Genomic DNA, 26,492 nt, shown 5'->3' with positions numbered 1-26,492 from the left:
CCAAACCCACTGGCTCCAGGTCATCTATAAGTCTTTGCTCAGCTCACTGGTCACCATAGCAACACCCACCCGTAGCACGCGTTCCAGTAGGTATATTTCACTGGTCATCCCCAAAGCCAACATCTCCTTTGGCCGCCTTTCCTTCCAGTTCTCTGCTGCCAATGACTGGAACGAATTGCAAAAATCACTGAAGTTGGAGATTTATATCTCCCCCACTAACTTTAAGCGTCAGCTGTCAGAGCAGCTTACAGATCATTGCACCTGTACGTAGCCCATCTGTAAATAGCCCATCCAACCAACCAACTACCTACCTCATCCCCATATTTGTTTTTGTTTTTCAGCTCTTTTGCACACCAGTATTTCTACTTCTACTTGCACATCATTTTTCTATTGTGTTATTGACTGTACGATTGTTTATCCCATGTGTAACTCTGTGTTTGTCACACTGTTTTGCTTTATCTTGGCCAGGTCGCAGTTGTTAATGAGAACTTGTTCTCAACTGGCCTACCTGGTTAAATAAAGGTGAAATAAATTAACATTACTTACATTTCAGAATGAATTTGTTGTGCTCAAAGTATGTGGGGCGATAATAAACACTCCTTTGCGCCACAGGCAATTTCATGCTCAGACATGCCCCAGTCTGACACCACCATCATTCAGAGTGACCTGTATCTTCTCATGATGGCCTTCAAACATTGAGACGAGGCCATTTGGCTGGTGAAAAGTGTGAAATGGCACATTTCGCAGGGCCACGTCTTTGTTGTGGAATGGCTTTAACAGAGGGATCCCAGGCATGGTGTGAAATCCCTCACCCCACAAACGCACACACACACACACACACACACACACACACACACACACACACACACACACACACACACACACACACACACACACACAACTGCAAAGCCCCTCCCCCTGCACACACACACTCTCACTCCTTCTCACACACCAGTCTGTCTATACAGCACTCGCCCTGCCCACTTCTCCCTCAGTATCTGCCTGACTTCAGCAAGGAGCACACCACGATTTGGATTACACATTCACCATCACACAGGGAATAAAATACAGGACGTCTACAGAGGAGGTTACCGCCCCAACAACAGTAGAGCAACATGGGGAGCAGCATGTCATGTGTTCCTCAACACAACTTCAGGTTCTCCAGCAAGAGTTTCATACGCAGGAACAGGTAAGGATGGAATAACAATCCCTCACAAAATCCCTCACAAAACACTCAACTTTGTCTTTTCACTGTACTTCTGGTGTTTGTTCAAGACGGAGCCTAAATGTCATACATGTCTGGCTCATTCGTTGTGGTGTGTTATTTTAGACTCGCTGTTTCAGCTGGAGGGAATCCTGGTATTTCACAGCGTTTGAGCTGTATGGTTTAAATGGAGGTTGTGAGGTTTATGGGGTCAGAGTTAGGATCACATAGGTACATGAGAGCACATGAGCAGTGATATTGTTATGACTGTGTGAACACTTACCATAATTACAACTGTGTTTAAAAGTGTATGTGTACTGCAGTTACCATTTGCCTCTTATTTGCATCTAAGCTGATGTGTCGGTTCTCAGATAATATGGTTGCTTTCTCTTATCAGGATCTAAGCCCCATTAGAATAGAATAGACTGGTTCGAATAGAATAGGAACACTGCCGGAACATGAAGTGTCAACATCCTGGTCATGAAAGAATTATCTTGTATGGGTTGGACGACTGCTCAAGTATTGATTAACGGTGCTGTAAGCTTATGCTACTTTAATGAGCTATCAGTATAAATAAATCAAGACTTTCCTATGCTACTTTAATGAACTATCAGTATAAATAAATCAAGACTTTCTGACCCTCAGAGAAAGGATTTATCTTATGGGCGATTCCACGCCTGCGGGAGCGGAACATATTTTTGGTATCTCAGATTGATCTGGTAATTCTCACATAGAAACCTCATTGGGAGGAAGGATGTTTGACATGCTTTTTACATTTGTATCCCGAACCATTATTTATTTTTCATCATGATCAGTGTGTCCATTTTAGGCCCTTTTTAGACCTACTGTATACATGCCTCCTGTAAGACCTTATGATCTGGGAATCGTACATGATACACACAACTTATTGGTGTCATTATACTCCTTGCAGTGTGCTCTAAAATATGGAGAATGTCTAGATTCTGAAATACACATTTTCACATTCATTTATTTAATAGGAATATCTCAAAACTACCCTTTTTGATTTTGTTCATTTTAAGACATTGTTTGGAACAATATACTCTACAAGTACATCAACATTCCAGAGTGGGCTCTCTCTCACTCTCTCTCTCTCTACGCACGTGTACACAGATACACACACACACACACACACACACACACACACACACACACACACACACACACACACACACCACACACACACACACACACACACACACACACACACACACACACACACACACACACACACACACACACAGGTGAATGGATTGTTCAACTTGGAACAATAACATCAGTGTTCTCACTTCCTCTATGTCCTGCTGTCTGTGTGTTAGGGAAACAGGCCAGGTTCAGTTCAGGTATTCCATACAGAGCCAAGCGAGTGAATGTGAATGCCAATCCAGTGACACAAAGAATGCTAGGTTCGCAGCTACCTATCGATTATCTGCATTCCTCTTCGAATTTACATTTCTGGACTGCGTCAGACAGTCAGTGTACACAACATATTGTTCTGTTCAGAACTCAAAGAACAGGAACCTGCAAAATTGTGATCTCTTTATTTGATGATTGATGCTTGCCAGTCATGTTAGTCAGTTATCAGATACTGATCCGAAGTTGATTCCCACATAGCGCGAACAATATCTTTGTTGTTATGCTAACTACATTCAGATTGGACACAGGGAGATAGACTCGAGGGAGATTGTAAAAGTTGACTCCCTCTGTTATCAATGCACCGGAAAAGCTTCGTTATAAAGACGTGACACTAATGATAACAGATAGGGGTCAGTCGTGACAAAGGAAGACATTGAAGCCTGATTTATCTATTCATGCCCTGCCTATCTCAGACACAAGCCCCGATTGTTCTGCTCATTTCAATTGGTGATATTGAACGGAACTAACAAGGGGGTTCCTGGTCAATTGAGATGATACGATGAGACACAAACCATGTTCGGACGTCATTAAGCTGTCAAGAAAAAAAAAGGGCAAAGGTTGGATTGGAATGGGAACTTAGAGGAAAAAAAGGCCAGATTTACAATGCGAAACCAAGCAGTTCTTTTACACTCCACACACTTTCAAAACAAAAACCAGACAAGAGAACTCTTCAGAAAGAAACACATTTGTCTTGAACTCATTGTTTTTATCTGCCATTGGGAACCCAACTGGTAGCACAGCAAGCAGATAGGCTAGGCTACATGCCTGTATGGTAAACATGGGAGAGCAAGTTCTAACACATGCTTCTCTCCTCCCTCCCCTCACTCTCCTCCCTCCCTCTCCTCCCGAGCAGCAGCCGCTTGTTCCGTAAAAATTATCCCCAGGAAGGACAGGAGAAGTCCAACAGCATCATCAATATCCTCTGCACTGTCACCCCGAGGAAGGTAAGGGCTGCTGAAAATATGCATCTCTCTCTCTACCGTAGACATATTTCATGTCATATTGTCTCATCTCACCATATCAGACAACACACTTACTATGTCCGTACCTGTATACAGTATATATCTATCTACAATGAGCTACCCTTCTGTCCCTGTACCTTTGGAACCAGAAAAGTGTTCTCCTACAGGGACAACCAAATAACCCTTTAAGAAAACACATTACCTCTATGTTAGTCTTGTCTTAACAACCAAACTTATTTAACCTTTTACTGTAGTGGGCTAAATCAAGGTCACACAGAGTGATTCTTGGTCATCTTAAACAAGTCTACTTTGAAACAAAAGTACAAACCTCACACACATGGTTAAGGGCTTTTGAATAAGGAGACACCTGGACCATGTCAGATGTAGAGTTAAAATGTATTACATTTTGAGTTTGCATCCCAATATTACACTTTATATACATCACAGAAGACTGAAATATTACAAAACTGTTTGACATAGAAAACACTTTATTAATGATGTAAATATGAAAAATATTAATAACATTCCACCCATGGGGCCAAAGAGGGCACTTTTGTTTTTTGACTACAGGAAAGGGCTACGTTATTTTGTTGTGTACAGTGGTCTAATGTTCATTGACGTGATTGTCGGTTGCAGGAAATGACCCATAAAGACCTGCAGACGATCGAGAACGTTAAGTGGGACCCTCCGTTCCCTTACGACCCGGTCCACGGCTGGAAGAAGAGCAGCATCAATGTCAAGAACTACGGCAGAATGGTCCACCATTCTAAAGTCCGTTTCCGTTTTCTCCACTGCCAGGTGAGACACACCTACACACACAGACATGCACACACGCACCAACTTGGTCTCAGGGCAATTCGTATTATTCTGTACGTAAATCAGTGACACTCCATTTAGTATGATATATTACATTACGGTAGGTTATGTTTAAGCAATAAGGCCCGAAGTAACTACACCATTAGTAGGTATCATACCCTTGGAGGTGCTCAGAAATATGTAAAGTATGTTTCGTATGGCTCTGAGGCCAGGCCATGCGAGCACGCACACACACACACACACACACACACACACACACACACACACACACACACACACACACACACTTATATCACTTTATATACACTACATGACCAAAAGTATGTGAACACCTGCTCGTTGAACAATCCAAAATCATGGGCATTAATATGGACTTGGTCCCCACTTTGCTGCTATAACAGCCTCCACTCGTCTGGGAAGGCTTTCCACTAGATGTTGGAACATAGCTGCGGAGACTTCCTTCTATTCAACCACAAGAGCATTAGTGAGGCCGGGCACTGATGTTGGGTGATTAGGCCTGGCTCGCAGTCGGCGTTCCATATCATCCCAAATGTGTTTGATGGGGTTGAGGTCAGGGCTCTGTGCAGGCCAGTCAAGTTCTTCCACACCGATCTTGACAAACCATAATAACACAAGTCCTTATAATCCAAGTCCGAGCACACCACTGCCTATAGGTGTAAAATGACAGTCCAATCAACGTTGACAGCATTATTGGATCATTAAGAATAAGACCAACCCGTTAGAAACACAGGATGTTGTTGACAGGATAACATCCTGTCAACAGGATGTTAGGCTCTGGTCAAAAGTAGTGTAATTTATAAGGAATAGGGTGCCATTTAGGACACATCAATTGCACTGGGTCAAGACGCCACTCCTTTTGCTCATCAGAGAAAAAGAGTGCGGAGGTCTGGGTAGAAACAAAGACTATGTTGCCCCTCAGGACCACCGTAATAGACATATAGTCATAACGTGATTTTCCAGATGGTGTTATTAGACAAGCTGAAAGTAGATTATGGGATTCTGGTGTTATACTGTTCTCGCTTCAAGTTCCAGACCTTAAATCCTGCATAGATTGGTTTGACGATATCGGCTATGACCTCTCTCTCTCTGCAGGATGTGCATGACTGCTACCTGGACCTTTTCCAGACACACCTTCATTTTGTCTCCAACAACACCACTGGACTCACCTACCAGGTGAGGCTTTCCAACCAACTGTTTTTCAAAGGCTGCCATTATGTTATTTATGGATATATTGCTGTCAAAATGTTGTAAATGAATGAGTGATGATCGCAAATCACTGAAATGGTGAGGAAATGTTTACTATGACACAGTAGTTTCCGTGCAGTGATTGTAAGTCCCTCTGTATAAGAGCATCCGCTAAATGACTAAATTGTAAAGGCTACATCGTTTTCAATCTCTGTTATGCCTCTAGACATACGTTCCTTGCCAACGGCTTATGTGTTGGTAAACATAGTGAGTATGATTCTGTCTCCTAAACCTGTCTCACAAAGTATGAGCAGTCATGAATCACTGTGGCACAGTGTCTATGTTTTGTTAGCTCTAGACTCGCACCAGACTCAGTGACAGGATGGGAAGCTGCTGGATATTGGATATTAGTCATTGAGTAAATGATGACAAATGTAAGGCCTGATACAATCATAAATGTACCTGGCTGGCTTTAGTTTCAAGCCAACTAATAGTGATATTTGCGGAAATTAGAAATGTAATTAGATTGAAATCTTTTACGAAAGGAAAACACAAGACCGGACTACGATATCGTCACTATTGGATGAAAAAATCTCCAAAACTGAAACAAATTATGATCATAAAATCACCAAACTTCAGAAGCTATTTTGTAAACATTTTCTCGGTCCTAGAGTCATAAAATGTTCAGAGTACATAAAGGGGAGTGACTGATTTCAATTCATATAGGTTCGAAAATGTTAATGTTCCATAAGTTTACAGAGAAAGGAAAAAAATATCAAATTTGGCAAAAATGAAGTTATGATGTACAGTACGCTTGAAAAACAGTGTACCCCATCCTTTCTATATAGTATATTGCCATGGTCCCGACAATGATACTGTATGATGAAATGGAATGATTGAATGACTAAGATTTGACTTGTGTTTTGTGCTGTGCAGGGGACTCTTCCTTTGAAAGAGCTCACCATCTGCAACCTGCAGCAAAACTGTAACTACAGCCAACCCCAGGAATTTGCATTACAGATCAACGGTGAGTTGGCCTTTTACTTGAAAGGAAAAAACGATTAACTTCATGTGCTAGTGGTATTCAGAACTGAGACAGCATGGAGCGCTGAGATGTTGCACTTGTCTGTTTTATATTTTCTATTGACTATAGCCAATCAGTCTGTGTTGAGTTGTCATTGAATCGTCTTGTAGGCTGTTTATAGTTGTTTATGATTCACAGGCAAGCTTCAAGCTACTCTGTAACTCAGTGGTGTGCTAGACAAGGTTTTATTCTCAACAATTGAGACAAAAATATAGGAATGTTGGTTCACATTTGCATAAAAACACCAATATTGTAGTGTCTAAATGCCCGTCTTCTTTCAACCAGTCTCAAAGTTACTTGAGATGCGAGCACATAACTCGACTGTCACGGAAATCTTGTATTGCTGTCAATGGATGACGTGTGCATAAACATGACGTAAAGCGCACGGTTCTCAAGTTTCGTTTCTCTCTCAGCAAAGACAGACAGAGCCCACATTCACTTTCACGATCCCAAGCCGAACATCACATGCTATTTTCAACTGGTGGCGTTTCCTATGTTCCGACGTTCCGGTGATTCAAAAGTGCCATGACCCCTTTCACCTCCCCTCAACCACCAAAACTAACTAGAGTTGCCCCTCTCTGCTCTCGGTCAGGGGGCCAAGCCTCTCTTGAAGGCCCCACTTGTTATACAACAGGTGCCCCTGAACTCTCTCAGCTGTCGAGGAAGAAAGGCCAGGGCCCGCTCTCAGCCCTGTGAAGACATATAATCTATAGCACATTCCAGGGGCACCCTAATTAACGCCTACTAGTTTGGACTCTTGGGATCTGGGCCCGTATCCACAAACATCTCAAAGTAGAGGTGCTGATCTAGGATCTGTCCATGTAATCTTATTAATTACTACCTTAAAGGCAAAACTGATCCTAGATCAGAGGCTTTGCCCTGATCTCCAAATGTTCAAGGACTTCATTATCAACTTCACTGTGTCTTTGATAATGATGACCAAAAATAGTTGTAAGCTTAATTTGAGCATGGTTGCCATATCTGATATGCCTTAGTCAGCTTCTCTATTGTCTGTTCTATGGCATGACAATGAAGGTCAAAGGAGTTGGCTAAAGCACAGACATACCTGGCAACTGGGCTAGAATTGGAATGGTTTGGGATTGAAGTGTGTTTGATAATGGGATCTTCGTTGTTTCTCTGAATTCAACATGACACTAATATGATACTTTTTGTAGACACATGAAGTCAGCTCAAGTCATGGAGAATTCGAAGTCTCTTTATTTGTATTTCTTTATAATTCCCAAAATGTTTTCTTTGTTACGCATGGCCAAACATACTTCACATTCAGAGATACTTCTTGGAACAAACTGATTTAATTAAATATTGTGTTTCAGATGTTTTCCCTGTTCTGAGAGAGCCTTTATTTACCTAGAGGGAGGCTGCAGTGCACTTGACTGGAAACACATGTAGAGTTAGCATGACGAAACTCTGAGTCAAGTGAGAGATTGTGTTCAGCAGCGATATCGCGGAATGAAAATCTTTCACATCTTCCTCATTGCTACACTGATGAATCAGCTTTACTGTAAGCCCCAACAGGAGTTGACTTAGCATGATGGATAGGCACACGTACACTCCCTAGAAAGTCCCGGGAAGTTCCTACAAAGGTTTAGTTAGGGTCATGTCGCAACAGTCATAACTTGAGTAAGTCTGTTTTTTCATATTTTTTGTATTCTGATAGAGATACATTTGAAATGAGAGGGGGATGAGACAGATGAGAGGGCAACACAGCCAGGAAAGTGTGGCGAAGGGAAGGAAGTGGGAGCTGGACACAATGGGCTCAGAAGTCCGGAGTCAACAGCGCTACCCGTAGTCCGGACTCTCGCACTCCTATAAGTTTGCTAATTTCACTTATTAACATCAGCCAGACCACTAATGAGGTGGACAGGTCAGAACAATAGGCCTAGACTGCAGAAATAACCTGTCATACCCTCTGTCAGGCTTTCTCCGACCTCACTTGACCCGTGGAAAAATGCCTAAATCGAGGGAGTGTCATGTTCAAGGGCAAAAATTAAAGCTGGAATGAATAGAAAGAAAATCTACAAATAAGAGCAGCAAGGCTGCCGATTAGGGAACAGTCAGCTGGCAAGGCAAGCGTTCCTGACAATCAAGGCCAGCCCTAGCCTTTTGGGGGCCCAAGGCAAGATTTGGTGGAAGGGGGAAAAACCTTTTAGTGGCCTCCTCTTGACGGCTGAGAGAAATATTTAAGTTTTAAAGTAAATATCCTGCAGTTCTACACTTTTTGCCATGGGGCGGAGAGAAAATGTTGCAATTTTATAACACAATACCTGCAATTATTCCCATTTTGCCATAGGGTGGAGAGAAATTTGTACAGTTTTAAAGCTAATTTCCCGATATTCTAAAGATTTTGCCATGAGTAATGCCATGTTAATGATATTGAGTGATTGTCAGTAACTGACATAACAAGAGAAAAACAGCTAATGCACAACCACATTTTGAACTTGCACTTTGTGTATTCTACTATTCCAACTCTCCAAAGTAAGCTGAGAGCAGTTCCTAAGCAATCGCTTATGTCACTTATGCCTGGGGCCTGCCCTGCTAACAATGACAAAGGCGTGGGAATGGAATGAAAGAGGCTATCTCGCCTGTTATCTTTGGTATGTGTAGGGCTGATAAAGGGAGATTCCAGCTCTTTTAACATCAGGATCTGTAGGCTACATTCCTCTTGGGAAGGAAGGCAGTCCGGAGGAAGGTGGGCTTAGGTCTCCGCTAGGCGAGCTGTTAGGAGGCTAAAGAGGGCAGGGGCCATATGTGTCAAGCATCTCAAAGTAGAAGTGGTGAATTAGGACCAGTTTTACCTTTTAGATCATAATGAATAAGATCACATGGACATGGGGGAACTGATCCTAGATCAGCAGTCATGATCTAAGATGCTTTATGAATACTGGCGCAGGTCACACACGCTCTCCTGTAATGGTTTACGTGTATAGTGCATTCGGAAAGTATTCAGACCCCTTGACATTTCCCACATTATGTTACGTTACAGCCTTATTCTAAAATGAATTTAATCATTTTTCCCACGTCAATGTACCCCATAACGACAAAGTGAAAATAGGTTTTTAGAAATGTTGGTAAATGTATAAAATAAAACCGAAGTACCTTATTTACATAAGTATTCAGACCCTTTGCTATGAGACTCGAAATTGAGCTCAGGTGCATCCTGTTTCCATTGATCATACTTGAGATGTTTCTACAACTTGATGGGAGTCCACCTGTGGTAAATTCAATTGATTGGGCATGATTTGGAAAGGCACACACCTGTCTATATAAGGTCCCACAGTTGACAGTGCATGTCAGAGCAAAAACCAAGACATGAGGTCGAAGGAATTATGTCGAGGCACAGATCTGGGGAAGGGTACCAAAAGATTTCTGCAGCATTGAAGGTCCCCAAGAACACAGTGGCCTCCATCGTTCTGTGATATTTCCGTTAAATTATTTTTATAAATTTGCAAAAAATTCTGAAAACCATTTATTTGCTTTACATTATGGGGTATTGTGTGTAAATCTATGAGAGAAAATATTACAATTTCATTCATTTTAGAATAAGGCTGTAACGTAACAAAATGTGGAAAAAGTCAAGGGGTCTGAATACTTTCCGAATGCACTGTAAGTCAGTGGTTTCACACGTAACCGAACCTGTTTTGACGCTACAGGGGATATTTTGTGGAAGTTTGACAGAATGTGTAATGACAGGGAGCTCTACTTATTTATAAATATTTTTTTACATAGTTTCTTTCTGAAATAGCGGGAAACCCAAAAGCATGATTTACCGGCGATGACAAGCTGCCATTGGCATAACGTAGAGCTTTCTATTTGTAAATAAATAGGGTAGGGCTTCAGTTGGAAGCATTGGTGGCCAGCCACTTCCCTTTTGACACCTCTGACCCCATGATCTTTGACCCCTGCAGGTGTCAGCCTGAACCCCATCATTGTCTACTGTTGCAACCAGGAGGAGATGGACCTGTGGTTTGGCCTGCTCAAAGAACACATCGAGATCAACGGGGGCACCCCCATTGCACCTCTCGAGACCTACACCAGGGTTAAGGTAATCAAATAATACTGTTTCATTTGTATGGCAGGTCAGATGGAATTGAAGGAAAGAAAACCAGTTAAGTAGGCCAACGTAGGAGCTACACCCTGGGTTGATCCTGATGTTAAAAAGTCATCCATCAACAGGATGTGTTGAGTCATGGCTGTCTCTCCTTGAGGGCATCATGATCCCAGGGAGCGGTCTTGACTGTGACCGCACCACGACCACATCACTAGACTCACATCTGCACTGGGTCATAGTATGGCTACACCCACGTGTGTGGAAAAGGCTGATCACATATATTAAATAGGTGATGAAATACAAGTATAAGGGCACGTTTCAGCAATGCAATGTTCTGAGAATGAAAACAAAAGCAAAAAATAATGAATGCTATGTTGCTTCTGTACCACCTCCAATAGTAACAGCTGGTGTAGGAACAATTTGTTTCATTATACAGTTGTATACGATATTATTTACGTATGATTGTGCCACTATTAAATTAGGAAAAGCCCCAAAATTATGGCAGTAATAGCTCATACTGTGGAGAAGTTCTGCTATGTGTTTAATGTTTATCCTTCATAACTGGTGGGGTAAAGTTGATTATTTCCATGCCTCGCTAATGTAAACATGTCTACCTGTTTCTAGCAGAAAGTAGAGGAGAGCACGGAAGGGAGAGAGGAGCTGAGGAACTCCATCAGTAAAGAGCCCATCTTTGAGTGGGAGGGTTCTCAGCGTGAGAGTCTGGGGCCCATCACCTATGTGACCAAAGTCCACCTTCAGCACCTCCCATGCCAGGTACAACACCCACCTCACTGAAATGTTATAACCTGTCATGTTACTGAAACATTACAACCAGTCACTGAAACGTAAGAACCTGCCACTGAAACATTATAGCCACTAAAACATGACGTGTCAGTAAAAAATGTGAACATTTGTCCATCTTCTCTGGAAGTTTGACATTAATATTCAGATATCACTAAAACAAAGAACCCTGAATGCGCACAATCCACTTGCGCATAAAAAAAGAAAACATATTAAGATAGATGAATAAGATAGTGTATTCATGGTCTTGACTGTTGCTAAGATGTTTTGCGAAACTAGACGATTCGTGGAGTTGTCCAGTAGACAGTTATGACTCCTACCCATTATCAGACTGACAGCAGGGATCTGAGAATGAGTAAAAATAACATCATCAATCAATAGCATTTACCGCAGAGCTCACTGTCTCACACACAGTATTCTATAACTAACATTATGGGGACACACAATTCAGTCCCCTTCAAAACCCTATTTTCCCTAACCCTAACCTTAACCCCAAAACCTAACCTTAACCTAAACCTAACCTTAACCCGAGCTCCTAACCCTAAAACTATCCCTAGCTCATAACCCTAAACCTAATTCTAACACTAATTCTAACCGTAACCCTAAGCCCTCTAGAAATCGCATTTAACCTTGTGGGGACTAACAAAATGTACACACACACACACACACACACACACACACACACACACACACACACACACACACACACACACACACACACACACACACACACACACACACACACACACACACACACACACACACACACACACACACAGTCTTGTATAACTAACCTTGTGGCGACACAAATTCAGTCCCATTCAAAATCCTATTTCCCCTAACCCCTAACCCGTACCCTTACCCTGAAAACCTAACCTTAACCGTAACCCTAGCCCCTAAGCCTAAACCCAATTCTAACACTAATTCTAACCTTAACCCTAAACCCCCTAGAAATAGCATTTGACCTTGTGAGGACTAACGGCTAGTAAAATTTTTGTTCGTTTACTATTCTTTATGGAGACTTCTGGTCCCCACAAGTATAATTAAACACGTCCACACACACACACACACACACACACACACACACACAGCACACACACACACACACACACACACACACACACACACACACACACACACACACACACACACACACACACACACACACACACACACACACACACACACACACACACACTACATAGTGCATAAGGAGTGGGCTGTGTTGTCTGCTGTGACCCATACCTTGTAGAAGGGTATGGGCAGTACAGGAGTCTACTACAGTTACTGAGACTCCTACAAAACATGTTACTCTGCTAGCCAAACAGGACAGCAGCCAAAGAAATACATAAAGGCCATTGCTGACTAGGCTTAATCCTATCAAAAAACATTACTCATGTAGCCTGCGGGTAAATCTGCAAATTAATGTTTGGTGGGAAATAGCAGTAGGCTGCTTGAAGTCTCCGGGAGAAGAGTTTGAGGGCTCGTAAACTGGGTGTGTGAAAGGCAGTTGCTTGGCTAAAGCAACAACTTGACTCACCTCACAGCTGTAACGTCAGCTGTCTGTCAGGCACGCACACATGCAAGCACACGCGCTCACACACGGTCGGGGAGATAACAGCCCACTTGCATTTAGCTACTGTTTCATTGTAAGGGCCTTTAATATTTGACACAGAAAGCCCAGTAGAACTGTGTAACAGCAACACTGCTTCTGACCTGAACACACATTAGCTCGAAGACATAGCACTTCATCTTACACTGAACACAAGATACAATCTAAATCAAATCAAATCAAGCTTTATTTACACAGCACATTTCAGACATGGAATGTAAAGCAATGTGCTTCACAGGAAAAAAACGAATAAAAAACGATTAAAATAAAAACTGAAATATTTACTACACAACAAACATAAGAGGATAAAAAAACTAAAGAATAACAAAAACGGAATTACTAAAAAGCACCCTAAGGAAAAGCAAAGCTAAAAAGTTATATTGTAAGATCTCTTTTAAGTATGTCCACCGTTTCGGCACCCCTCAGGTTCTCTGGCAGGCTATTCCAGAGGCTGGGGGCATAATAACTAAAGGCTGTCTCTCCATGCCTCTTGGTCTTAGGCTTTGGAATAGTTAAAAGGCCAGTGCCAGAGGACCTGAGGGACCTACTGGGTACATAACTTAAAGCATGTCTCATGTATTGGGGTGCACAATCGTGGATTGATTTAAAAACCAATAGAAGAATCTTACAATTATTTCTAAAACTCACAGGCAGTCAGTGCAGAGACCTTAAAACCGGTATAATGTGTGTTCTCTCCGTTTGGTCTTGGTCAGTACCCGTGCTGCAGCATTCTGTATGTTTTGCAGTTGACCAATGGCTTTCTTGGGTAGACCAGACAGGAGAGCATTACAGTAGTCAAGACTGCTTGTAATGAAAGCATGGATGAGTCTCTCTGTATCAGCCTGAGAGACAAACATCCGCACCATGGCAAGATACTGAACATTGAATTAGCTATTGAATGCAGTGAGAGTTGATTGTTGCTTTTGTGTCCACTATAGGAGCATAGTGACAGACTACTGGTGATGTACCCCACCACTCTGATCATCCTATCAGAAGAGTGCCACGGCCTGTTCTACAAGGTAATTTTAAAACGTCCCGCTGAACCATGGATAGACTCTTAGCTAGCCTGGTCCCAGATCTGTTTGTGGCATCATGTCAAATCCTTGTCATGCCAAGGAGTTGGAGTGAAATCATAAACAGACTGGTACTCAGGCTTACTCTTAGCTGCAGTATAGATATTTAGCATACAGTAGATGTACAGCTCTGAACCTAGTCTCACCTCTAGCTCGTATGAGTGACTCATAGCCTATGACACCTTGATTACACTCAAGGACATACTTTGTCATGTTTGCTATCGTCTCCCTCTGATCTGTCTGTGTGTCAGAAGTGTGTGTAACAGTGTGTGTGTGTGTGTGTGTGTGTGTGTGTGTGTGTGTGTGTGTGTGATCGCAGGGGAAACTTCCACTCAACATGATCACTGTGACCACACCCTGCCAGGACGTCAAGCCCAACACCTTCATGATCGAAGGTAACTTGATCGCTGAGCTACACTAATTTTTAAATGTAAATTGCAAATTAAGTTCACTTAAGTGCAAATTGCCTCATGCACACTCCAATGAGTGGCTGAATCCATTAACTGGCTCTGCTTTCCCAGGCAAGCTGATAAACCCTATCGTGGTGTCCTGTCTTGATAAGAGTGAGTTCTGCGACTGGATCCAGTACTTCAAAGCCTCTGATGTCCCCGTGCTCAGTCCCCCGCCCCCCGTATATGACATCATCTACACCCCCACGCCAAGAGAGGTGAGACACCCCCCCCAACCCCCATCGTTAGCTCAGGACCATCCTAGATTAGAACAATAAGAGTTGGAGTCCAAAAATGGATGGAGCAACTAAGGACTCTATCTTTAATTATCCATGTAGTGTCTCAGAGTAGGACACTTAGGATCTTAGGATCAGTTTCCTCCTATTCATATTCATTATGATCTAAAAGGCAAAACTGATCCGAGAGCAGCAATATGTTTGGTAGCCCTGATTTGACTATAGCCTCATTCTATTCTATTGGAACCCCTATGGACAGCATTATATTGGAGGCTATTGCCATATCAAGGCTATGAATCTTGCATTAATTTACCCATTCTAAGTTACCTTGTTTTGGTTTGGTGCAAGCACGTTGTCTTATTTATGATCCATTAATGTGCAACTCAAACCATATTCCACCTCAATTTTACCTGTGTTCAACTGTACGTTTGATTGGTTTCATTTGTTAACACATCGTGCTGTATTATTCCAACTAGGCTCCAGAGTTTGACAGGTGGAGTGTGAACAGCCAGAGCCAGAGTCGGAACAGCCAGGGTCGGAACAGCCAGGGTCGGAACAGCCAGGGTCGGAGTGAGTCTCTGATGCTGGGCCAGTCCCACAGTGGACGGGGGTCAGGGTCTGGATCCCACCACCTCCAGTTCCCCCCCAGACACGAGGACAACCCTCTGTCCCCAGGGTACACAGAACCCCTGTGTGTAAGTCTGCATTTGAACACTTTCTACCAGACCTGGATCAAATACATAGGTCAAATACATTCAGATACTCAAGCTGCAATTGGTTTAGGTTGTCCAGGGCCTGGTTTCCTGATAGCGATGGAACTTACGAGTGTTTTAACGATGCATTGTTCCTATAACGGCCAGAATTGTCATGTGCTTCCCAGAACACCACGTAAAGAGAGCGTTCACAAGTGCATCATTGGAGCATGTGTCAATACTGATAGGATCAAAAGAAAGGCAAGCGCTGATCTTGGATCAGCTTCCTCCATTCAAATCTTACCTTAACATTCGACTTATTCCACAATCCTGACGACGGATCAGCTCCTAGAGAGATATTAGGCAACAATTACAGACAGCAGCCCACAATTAGCAAAATAAAACTATTAAATTAACATGAAATTGCGAACTCCAAGCTCAATGAAGTACACCTCAAAAACAGTGTTCAAAAGTATTTGACCGAGGTCTGTTTTCTACTAAGAAACTAGATTAAATTTGAGTGTGTACTACTGGTATGCCCACGTAAAGTTAATTTATGTACTTTTACACTACGGCATGTGGTGTTGTAAGGCTCTGCTCTGTGGTGGGGGTATTTACGTAGCTGGTATAAAGCATGTATCTGATGTCCACAGGACTCTATCATGAAAGAGCTTGTTTGTTTTGGTGGAGTTGGGCAGAGCAGTAGGAGCACTTTTCGTTTCCAAAGGTGAATTATTAACCAAGGTCTAGACCATGCCTCTCCTGTTACAACCCAAGCCAACACTGAAGTCCTGAAGCCTCCCGAAAACGAGATCAAAACATATTTGTTTTTTCACCATAAAGACACATTTGACCATAAAAAAATTAGGGGCACTTACTCGCTGCCTTAGCAATCAACAGTTTACCTGAGAACAGAAAGATCTCAAGAATCAACAGAAGTGCCGTATGCGATCAAGACCTTGATCGGTCTCCCTAAAGAACGAAGGACCCTGCAGACTGGTCGCTCATCCAATTAGCTTATAGCGGGAAAAGCTCTCTGCCCAGAAAACATGTCGTGTGTAGCCTACTTGTAGCTACTGAACTGCACCTCCCCGGTACATATTAAGATGATTTGAAATCTTCAACTTTCCTTGCTTAGACTTTGGCAACGAATAACATCAGCTAGACTTTGGGTGCTATTCAAGCAAAGCAGGAATACAACTTTACTTTTCAGGGCGGGTATAGGAACAATAGCGTCATAACAGGTTCGCCAGATTACAGATTTGTTTGAACTCTTTGGGCTGATTTCCCAGATCCAAATTAAGCCCTGGACTAAAAAGCATGCTCAATGGAGAATATCTTGGTGCTTTTTAGTTCAGAACGAGACTTAGTCTGGGTCCGGGACACCACCCTTTTGTGTTAATTCGCATCACCCCTGTTAGTTTTGATGTTACTGAGCATACTTGACCTTTTCCCTCTGTCTGTGTGTCCTTACAGTACAGTTCCAGTCGGCCCACGTCCACCGAGATGGCTCGACTGGGAAGCTGCAGCAACAGCGTGTCATCCCACACCAGGCCTGAGCGCGACCTCCGACCTTTGTCGCAGCGCTACTCCTCCCCGCAGCGCTGCTCCTACCTCACCCCTGAGGGGCCGGTGTACAACATGCCCTACTCAGGCCTGCACTGTGACCGCGCCAGCACCCAACAGTATCTGGAGATGGCCCCTCTCGTCAAGGTACTAACTTCAGCCTGGTCGCTAACTTGATTATGGAATATTCCCTCTGGGACTATGCTTTGCTGTTCATCATATGTGCTAGAACCGAAACAGTCTACCACAAAACAACAGGGCTGTCAGTTAAAGGAGCAGAAGGATAGTTGCCAACGGTGTAAAACGATATGTTACAGTACCTCTCCAGCTTAATTCAGTAGATATGTCTTAGGGAAGATATTACCCCATAAGTGCTGGACAGGAAACAACTTTCCGTAACCTTCGGCTATCATTGGGTTCCTAAACTAAATCAGACAGCACTCAGGGAGAGCAGCCTATTTTACTCCGCCCCACTAAAGACACTAAAGACAGATCAGTGTAGCAGGCTAGCGGCATACACTCCACGAGTCACACACTGCACACGAACTCAGACAGTTGTCACGCTAGTAGACTACACCCTCCAACTCCCCCGACCCCTCTGTAGATCATGTCTGAGATTAGCCCCATCTCTCCGCTTGGTAACCCTACCCTAAATCCCAGCACTAAGTGTGGCTTAAATGATTAGCGTCTGCTAGTCCCTGAGCGTGAGAGCGCTAGTAAAGAGAATGGCCATTCATGTACTGTGCTGAGAGCAAAGACTGACTGTGAGTGACGGAATAATAATGATAACCGCTGGAAATCCCTGTGTGATCAGTCCAACAGCTGGAGCACTCCACAGACGTCCCTGAAGTACGCGTCGCTTTCTGCCCCCCAACGGCACTCGGACATGTGCGCCCCTCGGCAGCCCCTGTCGCCCCTGTATGACGAGCCCTGCACCCCCGACATCTATGCCCAGGAGGAGGAGAGCCGGCTCAGGCAGCAGCCAGCGGTAAGTGGGTCATGATACTGGATTCAAACGTCTCAGTTTACACCACAAGCGCACCCGGGAATTTAAGTTTTGTGTCTAGACTCTAGTCTCAGTATTGACACATTGGCAGGGTTGAGATCCATTTCTCTTCAGTGGATTTATATGCATGACTGTCATTGGACAGATACTTCATCCAGTTAATAAATGCTAGTAATGTAAATTGGGACATTTAATTTCAAAACATTTTCCATGTTCAATTCAATTCCTTTCAATCAATCAAATCTATGTGGCCCTTTTAACATTTACCACAAAGTACTTTACTACTTGCATTCTACTTCTATTGCTACTACCAATTTGACCTGATAGCTTTCTCATGCTCTCTTCCTCCGACCCTCAACAGCAGTGTGTGAGAGGACCACCACAGCAGCAGCAGGACCCTCATCTCTTACCCTCCTCCTTCCAGCTGCGCACCCCTCCCCTAGGCAAGCGCTGCCGGAGGAGTCTCGTACTCACCCAGGGCCAGGGGCTGGAGATGGAGGGCCCTCAGGGGCCAGACCAGAAAGCTAAGGCCGTCTCCAGACTGAGGCTGCTGCCTGCACCCAAAGCAGTGCAAGAGGAGGTGAGAAACTGAAACTCATTGACTCACATTCACAAAGCGTGAATGATGATCCTAGATCCCTCCTACTCTGAGACACTTTATTTATACGGGCCAATGCGACTTACAGTGTGGAGTTGTAAATGCAATATTTATTTAACGTTGTATGTATGGTAAGCATGTGGCCGGGATTCAATCCATACTGTGTTGTAGCATTGTAGCGCTTGACATTCAAAGGTAATTTCTAATGAGAGCTTGGGACTATAAGGTTTTATCTTCATTTTTGTCAAAATTATAGTTATTGACATAGCCTTGTTCTGTACAATGTTATCTACCTACAGTATGTAGTACTCTAAATATCCCAATTCATGTTGTTAAATAAAAAGAATGTAAGATAAAGAATGCTGACACCATTCAAACCAATGAGGGTTCGGAACTTTAAAGCCAATTATCTCAGGATCATCTTTGTGCAGATATAACCTTGTATTCCCAAGCTCTCGAATTAAGCCGACATCTGCAGCCTTTACCTTGAATGCAATCTCCACAAACACAGGAACATTGCCTTTAAAAGGCACATTGTTGACAGCGCTGTAAGGTTTCAATTCCGGCCATAGTTAATGCATTATGGATCAATCATATTTATTTGGAATACTGTGGGTATAATCTCCATTTGTTGTACTCTATAATAATCCTCTCTAAAGTACTATTTGTTGTTCTTGTACATGTGAAGCAACTTTGTGTCCTCATCTTTTAACAGAGGGTCTTCCCCGTGATGCCTGCTATGAACACCACCCAGATGCTATATGGTTTCTCATCAGGTAAGAATGTCAAGCATGCTCATGTAAACTTGCACACTGCACTCACAATGGAACAACATTCTTCACCTTGTACTGTTAGGACCAGAAAATTATACTATGTTATGCTATGTTTTAAAACTGAAACAGCAAATAAGTTGGTTACCTTTAGCTTACTATGTATTTAGCATTTCTTTCTGACAAAAAAAAGGAATGCTCACCTCTCTATGATATTGTCACATTGTCAATCACACACTTAAATCCCACTAAAATCACCCTTAGTTGGTAACAATTTGCTTCAAAATCCTCAATGACACAGAAGTCTATTCATAGGGGGACTGTAGTTTTACCACTTCCAAGAAAAACAGGGCATATTTACACATACAGTATAGGCCGGTATAGTATAGAACGTTAGACTATTGGACTGGGTGTGTCTGTCACTGTCAGCATGCAGTCAGACAGGCTATCTCTGCAGAGAGAAAAGTGCAGGAAATGCACAGATGTGCCAATGAAATGGAGCTTAGGCCAGCTTTAAATGCCATGTGTGCAGGTGTCTCATGGGGGGGAAATCCAGTGTAAGAGAACACTGTTCCAGACTGGGTTACTACTAGCTGTGATTGACAGCACACAACTGGGCAAGGGCTACTCTCTCTAGCTCATATCTATGGGTCCTTTTATCTAATATAAAAACAGGATGAGTTTTAAGAGGTTATCTCCAAATATAACCCACTATATAATTGGATATTAGGACATTCCAGGTGATAATTTCAAACTGTATGTTTTTGCACAATTCCCAGGGGAAAACAGAGGACAAACGTGGGTGATGTTGTATAGGCATGCCACAGTACTGGTTTTACAGTACAGTACGATTATATGTTAAGCCGAATAAGGCAGTTCACACACACCATGAGAGAGTTATATACATTGGACCTGGTCCAAAACTGTTTCCCAATCTGGGCGAGGTCTTCTATTCTTCTTCTTCTACTGCTATAAAACTAAAAGCCTGGGAATCGTTTCTCTTGCCCCCACAGATCACAACTCGTACCTTGAACCATCTGAGCCAGATGACCAGCAAATGGACTATGACAACATTTGGGAGTACGACTGCAATACTGGGATGATTCAGCCCATGTCTGGAATTTCGCCACACCGGACGGGATTAGACTTCGGGGCCAGAGGCCTGGGTGCCATGGCTACCAACCAGCAGAGATGGTTATAAAACCAAACAATGGACTTGCGCTCGTCTGGACGTGTGCAAACAACAGATCCCCATCAGAGAGACATAAAAAAACCACTGTGGAAGCTCACTACTGCATATTATGCTTGTGTCCCAAATGGCACCCTATTCCCTATTTAGTGCACTGGGCTCTGTTTAAAAGTCATGCTCTGTATAGGGAATAGGGTGCCATCTGAGACACACCATATCATCCACAAACCTCATAAACAATGTATTTGTTAGATATTCAGTAGTCAGAAGAATGCTTTATGTGGGTGTGATAAGAGTACGGTATTTGTATTTAAGCTGCACTACTGTACTGTATGTTAATGCAGATAAACATGATTCAGCAAAATCACTTTCCCACATAACAGTATGAAAAGGTAGGAAACAGCCTACCACTGCCTGATATTGTAGCATTAATGAAAGTGCAAAATGTACATAGTTTTTAACCCTGGGCGCTTGAAAATGTATATTTTTTCCACTACTGTGTGTAGGCTACTGTGCACTGCATTGGGCTTCATATTTTACATTTTGTGACTTTTTGTACTATTTATGAACATTTTCTTGAATACCGTCCTGTTTCCATGCTTTTTATTGTGTTAACTTTTTGATTAGTATATTATATAATTATTATATTCTATCCTCAGACGACTTGTCTTTGGTTGTAAGCTGTAAAAAGCATTCCACAAAGCTAAAAAATAGCAACATCTGTATTATTTATTCAATGTTATGAAATCACAAAGCAAACTTTGAGGGCTTAAAAGGACTTTCTGCATTGTGCTACTACCTCTGCCAAATGTTGCTCTTCTTTGTGTGGCTTGTTTCTTCTACTTTGTTTGAGGTGTTTATTTACAATAAAAAGTACATTACATTTCTCTTATTCCTGCCAAATGCTTTTAATATCAACTTGGACTGATAATATTTTCTTGATTATACTTTTATTATTTTTAGTGATGTTTAGTAGTAAGTAAACTGAACAAAAACATAAACACAACATGCAACAATTTTACAGAGTTACAGATCATATAAGGAAATCAGTCAATTGAAATAAATTCATTAGGCCCTAATATATTTATTTTACATGACTGGGCAGGGGCGCAGCCATGGGTGGACCTGGGAGAGCATAAGCCCACCCAGTTGGGTGCCAGGACCACACACTGGGGAGCCAGGCCCAGCCAATCAGAATTAGTTTTTGCCCACAACAGGGCTTTATTACAGACAGAAATATTCCTCAGTTTCACCAGCTGGCCCGGTGGCTGGTCTCAGACAATCCCGCAGGTAAAGAAGCCAGATGTGGAGGTCCTGGGCTGGCGTAGTTACACGTGGTCTGCGGATGTGAGGCTAGTTGGACGTACTGCCAAACTCTCTAAAACGATGTTGGAGGCGGCTTATGGTAGAGAAATGAACATCTGGCAACAGTTATGGTGGATAGTCATTCAGTCAGCATGCCATTTGCACACTCCCTCAAAACTTCAGACATCTGTGGCATTGTGTTGTGTGACAAAACTGCACATTTTAGAGTGGACTTTTATTGCTTCCAGCATGAGGTGCACCTGTGTAATGGTCATGCTGTTTACTCAGCTTCTTGATATGCCACACCTGTCAGGTGGCTGGATTATTTTAGCAAAGGAGAAATGCTCACTGACAGGGATGTAAACAAATTAGTGCACCAAATTTGAGAGAAATAAGCTGCGTATGTAACATTTCTGGGATATTTTATTTCAGCTCATGAAACATGGGACCAGCACTTCACATGTTGCGTTTATATTTTTGTTCAGTATAGTTATGACCTGAAACAAACTAAGACCTTATGTACATAGGTAACACTTTCATGAACAAGCATTAGAAAACGATTTATAAATGTGTTTAAGCATTACAATTCATTAGCATGTTATGTAGTATGTATAATAATCAATAAAGCATTTTAAACATTTATGAACATTTCTAAGAATTTATAATGGTTCATTAATAAAAGTCAAAGAATTACATTTGAATACGGGTTACGATGATAGTAGAGTACCACTGTACAACAGACAAGCTCCTTTGAACGAAAAGAAGACAATGGATCAGATAGATGTATAAGGTAGATTGACTTCAAATCTGATATTTTCAACCGTACTGAGGAATGCAGTACAGCCATTTCAATAAATGTTTATTAGTCAGGCTCTTTTTCATAAAATTAAATAAATAAACTTTGCAAAAAGAGCACATTCCAGTAGACGTGTTATTTCACCCAGGACCTTAAATCTGTGACGCTGCTGTTCTCTCTCGTTCTCGCTCATGGCCCAACCTCGCCGTCTGCTGGTGAAAAACTTAATTGTATTGGAAATGGAATCACGCTTTATGGTGTGCCCATCTATGCACACTTTACACACTCACACTCCAACACACACACACACACACACACACACACACACACACACACACACACACACACACACACACACACACACACACACACACACACACACACACACACACACACACACACACACACACACACACAAATCATCATATATGCTGCTGATACACTGTTTATTATACATCCTAATGCCTAGTGTCACCTTACCCATATACACTGAACAGTGTTATAGAAAAAGTGGCGTGGCAGTAATTTGGCTGAAATACAATTTGCATATGTTTGCATACTGTTTTCAAAACTGTTAAACTTAAGTTAAAATCCTAAAATAACACAAAATTGAATAAGACAGCAATTTACTACGTTTCTACAGTAATACCGTATTGAAATATATTCCAAATCTAAAAAATGAAATACTATCAAAACAATTAGACCAACCACAGCTGATTCCCATTGTAGCTGAACACCTACCTAGGTGTTAGTCTTTCAATTTCATTACCATCTATACAAAAGGGGACATCTTAGGAATAATGCTGTAGTGTAATGTAAACATGGACCCAGCCAGAGATAGAGAAGTGGCTGACAGAGGAAGAAGAGTGGCTGGGAGAGGGAGAGGAGTACGCATGCGTGGTGGAAGAAGACTGAGAAGAAGATCAAGAGCTGTAGTCCCAGATGAGATTAGGGCTACTATAATTGATCATGTAATAAATCATGGTCTATCAATGAAGGAGGCTGGTCTGAGAGTGCAGCCAAATCTGCAACGCTCAACAGTGGCATCTGTGAGAAATGTCTGGCAAAACAACAGGTAAGATGTGCATTCTGCAAAGCCTCCAAACCCACTTGTGTGTAATTGTTTTTGTATTTCTGCTTAGGACCCAACGGTCACCTCCCACAGGCGGGAGAGGTATGATTTTCACTGCTGTGCAGGAAATTGCAATCGTTGATATGGTCATCAGAAACAATGACATAAAACTCACAGAGATTGTTGGCAGACAACATTACATTTGGAAATATTCACAATGTAAGCATAACAACTATTTCTAGATTCCTGAAACAACATCAAGTCAGGATGAAGCAGTTGTACACTGTCCCCTTTGAGAGGAACTCTGATGGAGTCAAGCAACTCAGGAAACAATTTGTCCAGGTAAGATGACTATAAAATACACAACTGGTTTTGAACAAAACCAAACAGGGCAGAGGTACACAATGGCATGTTTTTAGGTATAATGTAAACTCCCGTAATAGCCTAACTCTTATGTTGCCTTGTGGATTTATTTTAGAGAGTCATGGAGATTGAAGCCAGGCAAACACCCCACACAATCATCTTTGTGATGAGGCTTGTTTCAACCTTGCCAAAATTTGGCAGCGAGGAAGGAATGTGATTGGGAAAAGAGCCACAGTGGATGTCCCGGGCCAGAGGGGTGCCAACATCACAATGTGTACAGCAATATCCTCTGATGGATTGCTGTTACACAAACCGCTAATTGGGCCGAGCGTTTCATTTCATTCCTGGGTAACCTCTGTGGAAGGGTGGTGCCAGGTGAGGAAAGGGTTGCAGTGATGCGAAATCGGCCAACGTTTGTAATTGTATGGGACAATGTGGCATTTCACCACTCCCGTGCAGTCACAGAGTAGTTTGCAGCCCATCCCAGGATGGTGTCACGTTTTTCCTCCCACCTTACCCTCCATTCCTCAACCCCATAGAGGAATTATTTTCCTCATGGAGGTGGAAGGTTTATGACCTACATCCACATGATCAAATGTCCATCCTGGACACATAGAATGCTGGATGCCTGGACATATTTGCAGAAGATTGCCAGGGATGGACCAGGCATGCCAAAAGATTCTTTCCTATGTGTATTGCCCAAGATGACATAGGATGTGATGTGAATGAGAACCTGTGGTCAAATGCAGAAGATAGGGTTGACTAGCATTGTGGTTTATCAAGAAGCTGATTCAACAGTATGGTCATAACACAGGTGCACCTTAAGCTGGGGACAATAAAAGGCCACTCTAAAATGTGTAGTTTTGTCACACAATACAATGCCACAGATGTCTCAAGTTCTGAGAGAGCATGCAATTGGTATGCTGACTGCAGTGATGTCCACCAGAGCTGTTGCCAGATAATTTAATGTTAATTTCTTCCATAAGCCACCTCCAGCATTGTTTCAGAGAATTTGGCAGTACGTCCAACCAGCCTCACAACCGCAGACCATGTGTAACCATACCAGCCCAGGACCTCCACATCCAGCTTCCTCACCTGCGGGATCGTCTGAGACTAGCCACCTGGACAGATGATGAAATTGCATTTGCACAACCGAAAATCTATGCACAAACAGTCAGAAACGGTCTCAGGGAAGCTCATCTGCGTGCTTGTAATCCTCACTAGGGTCTTGATGTGACAGCAGCTCGGTGTCATAATCGACTTCAGTGGCCAAATGTTCACCTTTGATGGCCGCTGGGATGCTCTGGATCGACGTGTACGACAACGTGTTCCCGCCAATATCCAACAACTTTGCACAGCCATTAGAGAGGAGTGGGACAACATTCCACAGGCCACAATCAATAGCCTGATCAAATCTATTCGAAGGAGATGTGTCGCACCGCAAACGGTCACATCAGATACTGACTGGTTTTCTGATCCACGCCCCCTACATTTTTATCTGTCACCAACAGATGCATATCTGTATTCCCAGTCATGTGAAATCCATAGATAAGGGCCTAATGATTTTATTTAAATTGACTGATTTCCTTATATGAACTGTAACTCAGTAAAATTGTTGCATGTTGTATTTATATTTTTGTTCAGTGTAAATATCTAACCCTACCACTCCAGTATCCCTGCACAATGTAAATATGGTATTGGCACTGACCCTGGAACTGACCCTTATTTACTTTCTCGTGTTCTTCTTATTTCTATTTCTCATGTATTTTTGATCTACTTGACTCAACAAAAATAATTATAGTAGTACTGCATTGTTGGGAAAGAGCAAGCAAGAAAGGCATTTCACTGTACTTGTGCATGTGACAAAAACTTAGGAGGAGTAGGAGTTAAAGGTGTTCTTTGTGTTGTTTGGGATTGCAATTTTTAAGTGTTGTTTTAACATCATAGTGGTTTATAATCTGGTAGTATTGATATTATTTTGGAAGTAGTTTATACATGATACTATATTGCCCTCTGGTGTATAAAATCGGACAGAATACATTAGACAAACAGCCGTCAACTCAGAAATATGTTTGAAACGTAATACATATGCAGAACAAACCATACAATGACAGAGTCATCTAATAGAGGTAATCAAAATGGAACAGCCTTCATAATGTGTAGAAATATACACTGGAACAGTCCTAGTC

At 42.4% G+C, this 26,492-nt stretch overlaps 1 protein-coding gene across 2 annotated transcripts; it reads left to right on the top strand.

The window, feature by feature from the left end:
* Window positions 1–954: 954 nt before the first annotated feature.
* On the top strand, window positions 955–21,659 carry LOC106567372 (uncharacterized). Of its 2 annotated transcripts, none has more exons than XM_014136534.3 (16): window positions 955–1,189; window positions 3,492–3,582; window positions 4,237–4,398; window positions 5,530–5,610; window positions 6,559–6,649; window positions 10,633–10,769; window positions 11,403–11,549; window positions 14,127–14,207; window positions 14,581–14,656; window positions 14,783–14,928; window positions 15,423–15,641; window positions 17,115–17,351; window positions 18,019–18,192; window positions 18,572–18,790; window positions 19,524–19,584; window positions 20,592–21,659. In XM_014136534.3, the coding sequence occupies exons 1-16, from the start codon at window positions 1,116–1,118 to the stop codon at window positions 20,777–20,779; spliced, it is 2,184 nt and encodes a 727-aa protein (XP_013992009.1). In that variant the 5' UTR covers window positions 955–1,115; the 3' UTR covers window positions 20,780–21,659. The 2 variants fall into 2 exon arrangements, with proteins under 2 accessions (XP_013992009.1, XP_013992008.1); XM_014136533.3 differs by having other exon boundaries at window positions 11,400–11,549.
* Window positions 21,660–26,492: the final 4,833 nt, after the last annotated feature.

Source organism: Salmo salar, chromosome 13, assembly GCF_965601325.2.
Source record: "Salmo salar chromosome 13, fSalSal1, whole genome shotgun sequence".
Lineage (NCBI taxonomy): Eukaryota > Metazoa > Chordata > Actinopteri > Salmoniformes > Salmonidae > Salmo > Salmo salar.
Note: the sequence above shows the minus strand (reverse complement) of the source record. Positions and strands in the feature narration are given on the sequence as shown.

Coding starts and splice junctions, on each gene's coding strand:
- LOC106567372 (XM_014136533.3), top strand. CDS start 1,116: ATGGGGAGCAGCATGTCATGTGTTCCTCAACACAACTTCAGGTTCTCC. Junction 4,399..5,529: donor TCCGTTTTCTCCACTGCCAG/GTGAGACACACC, acceptor CTCTCTCTGCAG/GATGTGCATGACTGCTACCT. Junction 18,791..19,523: donor CCAAAGCAGTGCAAGAGGAG/GTGAGAAACTGA, acceptor ATCTTTTAACAG/AGGGTCTTCCCCGTGATGCC.